Source organism: Arachis hypogaea, chromosome 17 (genome assembly GCF_003086295.3).
Source record: "Arachis hypogaea cultivar Tifrunner chromosome 17, arahy.Tifrunner.gnm2.J5K5, whole genome shotgun sequence".
Taxonomy (NCBI): Eukaryota; Viridiplantae; Streptophyta; class Magnoliopsida; order Fabales; family Fabaceae; genus Arachis; species Arachis hypogaea.
The window spans coordinates 7,692,148-7,702,935 of record NC_092052.1 but is presented as its reverse complement, the minus strand read 5'-3'; the positions used below and the strand labels follow the sequence as shown (position 1 = coordinate 7,702,935).

The 10,788-nt window shown below is 34.5% G+C and overlaps 1 protein-coding gene across 1 annotated transcript; it reads left to right on the top strand.

Moving 5' to 3' along the window:
• The first annotated feature begins 1,171 nt into the window (after positions 1-1,171).
• On the top strand, positions 1,172-8,941 carry LOC112764438 (E3 ubiquitin-protein ligase COP1). Its single transcript, XM_025810023.3, has 13 exons — positions 1,172-1,689; positions 2,171-2,248; positions 2,895-3,050; positions 3,216-3,572; positions 3,894-4,051; positions 4,176-4,241; positions 5,342-5,420; positions 6,063-6,218; positions 6,323-6,421; positions 6,588-6,692; positions 7,113-7,292; positions 8,422-8,532; positions 8,619-8,941. The coding sequence occupies exons 1-13, from the start codon at positions 1,357-1,359 to the stop codon at positions 8,787-8,789; spliced, it is 2,049 nt and encodes a 682-aa protein (XP_025665808.1). The 5' UTR covers positions 1,172-1,356; the 3' UTR covers positions 8,790-8,941.
• The last annotated feature ends 1,847 nt before the right edge of the window (positions 8,942-10,788 follow it).

Genomic DNA, 10,788 nt, shown 5'->3' with positions numbered 1-10,788 from the left:
AAAAAGAAGGCCAAGTAGAGACAATTGTTGTTTTATTTATACATCTTCATTGACTCCAACTAATTAATATAATATAACAATTCATTTGTGTGCTTTTGAATATATATATATATATATATATATATATATATATATATATATATACACTTGAGTTCTTTGCTCATCTTGAGTTAGTTTAGTTGACCTATATATGAGGACCTTGCTTGACACCTATTTAAAAGAAATACAGGTAAATTAAAGTCAAAATAAAAGGCAACTTTTATTCTTTAGAGTAGAAAGTAGTTTAATTCTATACAATTGTGTTTTAATTTAGACATATATACTGCTTTTTCATCTACTAGTTACTAGTTAGTGATGGAATAGATTTTAAATTAGGTGCTAATATAGTTATATGACACGGCCCATACAACCTAAGGCATATATGATATCCGCTAGATGCATGAAATCTCTACTATACAACCCAGGTAGATGAATTTAGTGCTTAGAGTTTAATAAAATAATATATAATTTAGATTAAAAATAGTTGTATATTATATGTTTTTGGTTTTCTGTTATAGAGTTGTCGTGTAAATAAGAAGATATTTGAATTATTCATTAGATTAATTCAAGTTAATTGTTATATATTATATGCTAGTAAATAATAATCACTTATGTAACGATTGGAGGTTGAAAACAAAAATATGGTGGTTATGATTGATGAAAAAGATAATAGTAATTTCAGATTATAACATAATGTACTAGCATAAGCCGACACAAATAAATAAGAGTCTGTATTTTTTAACCTTTTTTTGGGTTTTTTTGGAGAATGAGAAAGAAACTTTTTTTTTATTTAGAAGGTCATTTACTTTGTGCTCCTGCAATAGTTGAAAGATTAGTCATTGAATTTTTTACCAGAATGGATCCTTGGCGGAAAAAAATTTACAGCATAACGACGTTTCTTTTATGTTAGTAAATATTAACAATTAATTGTGGCAATAACCAGAATTTATCTTATTTAATATTTATTAATTATTATAATAATTAATAAATATTAAATAGAATAAATTATGATTATTTTTAATTAATTTTTTTTAGTTATCAAACATTTTCCAAAAAACATTTGGTGAAGATTTTGACGTTTAGAGTGACGTGGCGTTCTTCATCATATTGCAAGCGTTGCCATCACGTGGACATATCTCACCCTCACAATACTACACCATGGCCCCACACTCCCCACTCTCTCTCTCTCTGCACTCAAATCTCTCACACAACCCCGAATTACTGAAAACCACACACTCTCTTCTCTCTCTCTCTAAGCCGTAACCGAAAAAGGAAGACAGAAGAAGCCACCACCACTCCTCCACGATAGACCTCCAAATGGAGGACTTCTCTGCTGGGCCTCTGGTCCCAGCCGTCGTCAAATCCGAGCAGTCCAAACCAGCCGCTGCCGCCGATCCGTCCGCGGCAACCGTCGGCGCCGTCTCTGGCGGCGAGATTTTTGCCGCCTCCGAAGCGGTTATGCCGGAGCTCGACAAGGATTTTCTCTGCCCGATTTGCATGCAGATCATCAAGGACGCGTTCCTCACCTCGTGCGGACACAGCTTCTGCTACATGTGCATCACCACTCACCTTCGCAACAAGAGCGATTGCCCTTGCTGCGGCCATTACCTCACCAACAGCCACCTCTTCCCTAACTTCTTGCTCGACAAGGTTCGCCTCTTCGCTTTTTTTATTCCGATTCGGCAGAGTTTGTTTTCGGGAGTTAGAAACTTCGAATTCGGTTCGTTTGGATTGGAATCGGTTGTTTCGTTTACGTTTAAGAGAGGAATATATGCGTGCTTCGTTGTGTAAAGGAACAGAAAACTTTGAATTCAGTTTTTCGCGCTTTAGGTGATATTAACTTTTTTCCAGACTGAGATTGTTCCTGTTACGTTTAAGAGTAGAATCTGTGCTGCTGTATGTAGCGTTCTTTTTAGCTGAATAGGTCTGGCTGATATTGTTTTTGAGTTTCATAACTCGCTGAATGGAATAATGTTGGTCTTGCTGGCTTCACTAGCGTCGTTTTTTCTGTTTTCGGTAATTTGAAAGCGTGAAAGTTTGAATATGAGAGTTTGAGCTTAATTTTTATCTTGAACTGGATTTACTTCGAAATGCAGCTTATTGTTATACGGTTTCTGTACCACATTTGTAGCTACTAAAGAAGACTTCTGCTCGCCAAATATCGAGAACTGCTACCCCTGTGGAGCATTTCCGCCATGCATTGGAGAAGGTTTGTTGTTCTAGCTGTACTACTTTTGATCTTTACCTTTGTCATAGCTAATTTTTTTAATTCATTTTGTGAGTTGTCACAAAATTAAATAATTCGTTATTGATTGTTGTAATAATTCAAAATACTGTTCTATTTGTCACTCTGTTATGGATATATGGCATGTTGCTGTTATGGCACAGTAAAAATGATACTGTAACATTTTGTTCTTCAATAGGGCACACGGCAAAACTGATTGTATTATTATGAATAAAAGTTCAATTACAACTGTTTGCCTAAACTGAGAGTTGCTAAATGCTAACTCTGAATGACCCCCTTTTCTCTGTGGTGTGTTTTTCCCTTCCGTTTTTTTATGTGTGTGTGTGTGTGGGGGGGGGGGGGGGGGTGGGGTGGGGGTGGGGGTGGTGGTGGTGGTTGGATACTGTGGTGTCTGACAAAGTTAGTAGGTTAAGAATATGTTGTAATTAAGTTGGAAACTTATTTTTTCTTTACTTCTGTTGAATTCATACTTGTGATTTTATTGAAGGTCGGTCACTAGCTATGTATATCTATTTAACAGGATTTTGTGAAATTTGGCCTAATTCTTCATATTTAGTTGTTTTATTTAGTTGATGATTCCTCTCTCTCTGTTTTTTGAATCTTCAAACAGGGTTGTGACGTGACAATTAAGGAGCTAGACACCCTCCTGTCTCTCCTTGCAGAGAAGAAAAGAAAAATGGAACAAGAAGAAGCTGAGAGAAACATGCAGATCTTGTTAGACTTCTTGCATTGCTTACGGAAGCAAAAAGTTGACGAGTTAAAGGAGGTGTGCTGACGTGATCTCTATCTTCTTTTTGGGATTAAATTATTGTTATCAACTTATCAATTTTTCCTTTCATCCGATTGCATTAAATGGCTTCTTCTGTACTAAGTTTAATACATATTTCTTTTTTCATTTCAATCTTGCATTCGACGGGTGTTCCATTTATAGGTGCAAACTGATCTCCAGTTCATAAAAGAGGACATTAGTGCTGTAGAGAAACATCGAATGGACTTGTATCGTGCAAGAGACAGGTACTCTGTCAAATTGCGGATGCTTGATGATTCTGGTGGAAGAAAATCATGGCACTCATCAATGGACAAGAACAGTACTGGTCTTATGTCTAGTACTCTAAATCTTCGAGGAGGGTTGTCTTCGGGAAGTTTGACTAAGAAAAACGAGGGGAAATCCCAAATCAGTTCTCATGGATATGGAGCACATAGAAAAGATGGCATCAGTGGATCAGAATCACAATATATAAATCAATCGGGTGCTGCTCTAGTCAGAAAAAAGAGGGTGCATACACAGGTTATCTTGGTTCATTATTTAGTTCTTGAATTCATTTTCGATAAATTATTCTTTAAATATTATCAATGTGATCTTTTTTGAAAGAAGTTGTCTGGAAATTCTTTGTCATTTTTCTTTTTCAAGACCAGAAGAAATAGCTAAACAAATTTGGAGAAGTTAATGATATAGCTTTTGTAGTTGTCTAAGCTTTGAAACGTTTTCTGGAAAAATCCTTTTTTATACCACCTAAAGCGTTCTGTTTTATTTGTTTATTTATTTCTTTCATTTTTCCTTTCCGTCTCAAAAACAAATCTCAATCAAATATTCCCTCCCTCATTCCAGTTTAATGATCTACAAGAATGCTACCTACGAAAGCGTCGTCATTCAGTAGATAAGCCCCATGGCCAACAAGAACTTGATACAAATCTCATAAGCCGAGAAGGTTACACGGCTGGTCTTGAAGATTTTCAGTCAGTTTTGACTACTTTCACTCGTTACAGGTATTGCCATGTTCTATCGTTTTCATATATACCAATAGATAAATACAATATTGATGTCAATTACTATTTTCTTGAGTCAGAAGTACCTAGTTATCTTCAACCTTTTCTGTTCTATTTGGAACAGCCGATTGAGAGTCATTGCGGAACTAAGACATGGGGATTTATTCCATTCTGCCAACATTGTTTCAAGGTGAGGGATTTATTTACTTAGTTATGGATGAAAGATTCTCACAGAATCTTTGTTATTCATCTGTCATTTTATCTTTGCAGCTGTGATTTTGTAGAAATTTTGTCCAACCTATTTTCAGTTATTGCAGTATGGTTGGCATAACCCATTAAAGTCATCTGTTGGTCAAGAATTGTTTTCTTAATTTAGTGTGCAATCTGTGATTTCTCCATTATATATTTATTATATTTATAATGTTGTGTATGATCAAAAGATATAAGACTATTTTTTTAGTCTAATTACTGCAATTAAAAGTTCGCTTTCATCAGATATGCAAGGTTTATTGGCAGAGTTATAGGTTTGTGAGTTGTGACCAATTTTTTCATAGTTCCAGTTGTGCACTTGTTTGCTGTAGGTCATAGATAGATCTAGTTCTTTGACGTAAAATGTTATATAAACCATTTATGTTTCTTTACCCAACAAGGCAGCAACGTAGCTTTTTTGAGGGATTGTTCATGACATGGTATTAGAGATTCTATAAATAAAAGGTTTAGACTTTATTCCTAGTTGCTTTCCTTTTTTCCATATAAAAAGTTTAGTTTCAGCATCGAGTAGAATACTATATTCGTTTCAGGGGATGTGTTAGATATAAAACCATTCACATGTCTCTATCCAACTACTTAAAACTTTTGGAAGAGATGGTTCATGAAACACAAAATAAAGGTTATAGCTTTATACAAAGGTCTATGATGTAAAATATAGTGTTTTGACCATATCTCTGATTATCAAGATTTTGGTCTTTGTTTGCTGGTTTTATGCCATATCAGTGTTACATATCTTAACATTGTATGATAAAGATAAAAAATGTTGTAGTAATAATTAAGGTAATATGAGGAGGTTGGTTTGTATTTTAAAACCTGACTGACTTTATCTCTCTCCCACCGCCAACTGAATGTGAAGGAATAAGAAATATTGAACTGCATCAGAGAAATGAAGAGGCTCTATTAACCCCCCCCCCCCCCCCCTCCCTCTTTCTTTCCTCTGAAGAAGGCTCTATTTCAGATTTACAGCTGTATTTAAGTATGATCACTCTGAATGTATGGATTTTGTAACATTTATTGCAGCATAGAGTTTGACCGTGATGATGATTTGTTTGCTACTGCTGGAGTTTCACGAAGCATTAAAGTCTTCGACTTTTCTGGGGTAAATGGATGGCCTTTTTCTCTTACTACAATTTGTATTTTCTGCTCTTCTGGGGTAAATGGGGGCTATAACTTTAACTTAGGTGGCAGTGTGGACCACTGATATTCACTTGGGATAAAATATATCACTTTAGTGAATTATGGATAGCAAAGTGTTGAGTCAAGTCTTGGAAACATGATAGACTAGTCTTGGAGATATGGTCATTAAGTCATCTTCAATATTGAAGTAGTATTTAGTGTATTTTATATGAAGTACGCTCTTAACAGAGTTTCTTTAGTGCTATTAACTTTAATATGAAGTTGATCGAGTTTTCTTCCAAGTCCCCTACTGAGTCAAATTTACAGGAGGAGGCATTCTCAAATTTGGCAAAACATTGATAACTTATCAAGGGATAAATAAACTATATGATAAGAGTATGACTGGAAAGAGATTCACACAGTAGAAAATGGATTAGCAATCTTTAGTGCTATGTATTTTATGGTTCTTGATGTGTTGGTTTTTAATTACATCAAATTAGTAATAAGGCACCGGTGCTGGAGGGTTTTCTGTTACATTTAGTGTGGAGGGGTACGCTGGTGTTGCCCGAAAAACCAATAGATTTTGAATGCAAAAATAACTGTTACCTTTGTTATTACTATCCAGGTTGTGAATGAACCTGCAGATTCTCATTATCCTGTTGTGGAGATGTCTACACGATCGAAACTTAGTTGCTTGAGTTGGAACAAGTATTCTAAGAACCAGATAGCTAGCAGTGATTATGAAGGAATTGTTACTGTTTGGGATGTAACCACTAGGAAGGTAATTATTGAATTCAAATGGTCAATTTATGTGTATCAGTTTATTAACTGATATTGTTTCCACCATTACATGCTTGATCTCATGAGTATCATTTTTTTTGGCAGAGTCTAATGGAATATGAAGAACATGAAAAGCGTGCATGGAGTGTTGATTTTTCAAAAACAGATCCATCTATGCTAGTATCTGGTAGTGATGATTGTAAGGTACTATAGCACATTTATTTAAAAGTTTAATGCTGATCAAGAATGTGGAATTTCCTGCCAGTTGAAACTGGCTGGTAGATAAGTGATTTCCTAAATTCTGTTTTGATTACTATGTAATTAATAAGTTATTCGAACTAACTGTAATTTCTGTCTTTTCTTCGAGCAGGTCAAAGTCTGGTGCACAAGGCAGGAGGCAAGTGTTCTAAATATAGACATGAAAGCAAACATATGTTGTGTCAAGTATAATCCAGGATCTGGCAATTATATTGCAGTATGTACCTTCTGTTCAATTAGAAGATGATATATCAAGTTAGTGCACTTGAGTTTTAATCCCATATATGTACTATCTTGCAATGTATCATTCTGCTGCCAACTCAAAGTTTGGCATTTCGAAGATATATACTTTTTAATTACATAACTGTAATATTTCCTCAGAAAATAGTTCCTTTTCTTATATCTCTGACCATTGATCATTTTTGCCAATTTGGATTCTGTCTGGCTATATATATATAATTCAGAAAATCATACTATTAGCTGCACATATGCAAATCTATCATCAGTAATTGCTTGCAGTAATGAAATTTACAATTATAATGATATACTTTACCTGTCTTTGATAGTGACAAGTTTTGTTATCTTTCATCTAAACTTGATTTATCTTACAGTACAATGATCTTAATATTCTTTCCAGGTTGGATCAGCAGATCATCACATCCATTATTATGATTTGAGAAACATTAGCCGTCCAGTCCATGTTTTCAGTGGGCACAAGAAGGCTGTTTCATATGTGAAATTTTTGTCTAATGATGAACTTGCATCTGCATCAACAGACAGTACATTGCGGTTGTGGGATGTGAAGGACAACGTACCAGTGAGTAATTTAAGCCAAGGAATTTCTTGTATTTGATTGATTATCATCAAATTTATCTGCATTCTGCATTTAACCTGTGAACTCCCGTTGGCTTGTGTTGATTAATTTATCAATAACCAGCCCACCTGCTAGAATTTATGTGTCGGCATATGGCTTTGTTATGAAAATTTACAAACTGAACTGCACTATAAATGACTCAATATAACCATTTCAGATGCTTATTTTGAGTATTATATCCACGAGTATCACTTCCTTCTTTTTAGTTCAAATTTTAGCTGAAGATAATTGGTGTACTCCAGTTGCACATCCCAAATATTCCAAATGCCTATCTGTTTGTAATATTGTTCCAAAGATATACTCATGAATGTAGCTCAGAAACTTAGGTAAATTATATAAATGTATATTTGTTGCTTGTGCTAAACACGTTTACTTGTTTTCCATGAGACCTCCTTGAACCACAATATTGGATTGATGCCTGTCAAAAACCATTGCTTGAGCTATGAAGTGGGAAGTATTTCTGCAATATTATATGATCGTTCCTTGTTTGTCTGCCAAGATTATGGAGAAATGACAGTATAAGATCTCCATAGCCATTGAGGTTGGATTGAGTCTGGCAACCAAAGCTGTCAATCATTATGAGAGAAAAGATGTTTAGACAGGAGCGGTTTACTCGTGCATTAAAATAAGAATTGGCACAAATTTGAGCTATTTGCTGGTTTCTTCGGGTTTTTTTTCCCAAAGACTTTTCCTCAGAGGTGGAAAATACCCCGACTCCAGTCGATCTTTTGAGGGATGTTATTTTACTTTTATGCCTGGAATGAGGCCTCCAATTATTCATGAATGCGGTCTATTATTGAAGGCCACAAACAGATTGGTCTTATTTTTGTCTGATGTCTGTGGTGACTGATATTGAGGCATTTTAATCATGGTCTATTACTTCACAATTGGATGCAGTGAGTCTAGTGACTGTTGTTACATGTTTTTCTGATTGATCATTACAGTCAGTTATTTTCTTTGGATATGTGGGGCTATTGATTTGGGCATCAGTTGTAATGAATTTCTTGTTTAAATGAGCCTTAAATATTCATAACTATCATAATTTTTTTAAAATACTGTATACCCCATGCAGGTTCGGACTTTCAAAGGCCACGCGAATGAGAAGAACTTTGTTGGTCTTACAGTAAACAGCGAGTACATCGCTTGTGGCAGTGAAACAAATGAAGTTTTTGTCTATCACAAGGTTTGCCATGTTTAATTATGTCAAAATTTACATGAAATATGTTATATATGCCTCGTGTGTGACTGAAGATTCAACCTCCTTTGCAGGAAATATCCAAGCCCGTGACATGGCATAAATTTGGTTCGCCTGAGGTGGATGATGCTGAGGATGAGGCAGGATCTTACTTCATCAGCGCTGTATGTTGGAAGAGTGATAGTCCCACTATACTAACTGCAAATAGCCAAGGCACTATCAAAGTATTGGTGCTTGCAGCTTGAATGTGTTATGTGTTTTAGCAAAAGCTGATTCCTATTGTTTGTAGGATGCAAATTGTACATAATATTTGAGTGTATATGATAGATTTTAGAAATCTTAATGAAGTAGTCCTTGCGGACTTATGATAAACCAACTTAAATTTTGATTCTGCCAATTATGGACATCGCCTTTATTCCGTTACACTTTGTTAACAAAAATGTTAAGACCGAAGTATCCAATATTGCATATGGAAATAATTTGTACTTAAAACAAAATATATGGAACATGAACTTTTGCTTTCATCAGTTGACAAGTATTATAAAAATCTAGTTAAAGTTGAGCTTCTTAATCGATAAAAATTTTAAGATTGAATCTTCAATTGGTTATCACATTATGGCTGAGGCCCATGGAGAGCACTTGTGTATAATTTAGAAAAAGTATATGTAATCAGTAGTTTTAACTATCGAAGCAAAATCAAAGCTACTGTGACTGGCCATTATAACACTTGATTTAGCCCTTTCTTACACAAGTTCCCTTGTGCTTCTTTAGACCATGCATCTTGCCAGGTTGCTATGTATGTCGATTGCCTTCACAGCGGTGCTACATTGTTGTAATAATGGTGTTCAGAACTCTGAACTCAGCTGGTATTTTAATTTAAATTTTGAGAGTTCGTATGTGATGAATATAACCTAAATAATTTGTTTAAGTACACATGAAGAATAGGTTCTACTAAAATCTTGTGTGATATTTATCTCGAGTTGTACTTGAATGTAGTCAAGTCAGAACTTTTATCCGTATGTCTGTTGAAGATTTGATCTCGAAATCATCCACTTTGAGCCTTTTAGGATCAATACCTCTAATCTGCTCATTTGTTTACCACATCATCCATCCACTATTGAGAATGAAGTCGAATACTAATGATTAAAAGTTAAAACCTCGCTGGAAATGCAATATTATTTGAATGAGTATGCAGTTGCTCCATACAGAAAAAGTAAATATTATGGAGAATTTTTAATATGTCCTTACTTTTATATTTGAATAAAATGATTAAAAGAGCATCCTACTAACACAAAAATGGGTCTTATTAGATGATAATGAATTTCATGCATGAATGCTACCTCCAAGAACTATGTGCTACTCGTGACACAAGAAAATAGTTTAATTAGTGCACCAGACGCCACGGAATCTGGATGACTGGATGGAATATTTTACAATCTGCTTCTTATTAATTTATTAATTAATTAATTAACGCTACAGCAAAATTAAGAACTAAGAAGATAAATAATGCTAAAGCGAAATTAAGAGTCACTCATGAATCATGATAATTCTTCTTACCAACTTTAAGTTAAAATTGCAGGTAAGTCCCTGCTATTCAAAGTACGGTAAGGAGAAAGTCCAAAAAAGTTTGATCAGTTCAGCTTTAAGCCTTTAACTCAGTGCATATCTATAGTTCAATCTCTGTCTTCCTCTTAATAGAACTGAAAACGGGAACTTCCACAACGAAAGAGATAACATTACATTTCAATCAGTGAGGGATAAAACTGCCAAAAGAACTTGGAGATCTGGGTAAGTAACTAAACATTCAAGTAAGAGTCTTACAACTAAAATACATTGAGGAATAAGCAAAACATGTAAAACCATTTTCATTCACATCTTCGTACACATACAAAAAATTGTTTTGTAAATAACTGCAAAACAAAACAAAACATAACTACTAATCTCTTTTACTAATTTCTAACATATGAACGAGTCTTGCTAATTTTACCTATCATATTTCTTATTGAAATCTTCTTACAAAAAAAATAATCCACGGAATATTCTAGTATCCTAAAGTCCGTGGTTGACAATGACAGCTTGCACTATGAGTGCTCTTACTGCTAAAATATTACAAGTAATCTTGACAAGATTTTTTAAAATAATTGGACTTGCAAGGTCAAGAAAACTTGAATATTATTTATAAAGTTAAAAAAAATAAAATAAAAACGTAAGAAGAATAAGCTCAGGAGAGATATCGCCATAGCA

Bases quoted from the DNA above. Each gene is read 5' to 3' on its own strand.
- LOC112764438 (XM_025810023.3), top strand. From the start codon at position 1,357: ATGGAGGACTTCTCTGCTGGGCCTCTGGTCCCAGCCGTCGTCAAATCC. The intron at 3,051-3,215 runs GTGTGCTGACGT...TTCCATTTATAG, and splicing joins AAGTTGACGAGTTAAAGGAG to GTGCAAACTGATCTCCAGTT. The intron at 6,693-7,112 runs GTATGTACCTTC...TATTCTTTCCAG, and splicing joins GATCTGGCAATTATATTGCA to GTTGGATCAGCAGATCATCA.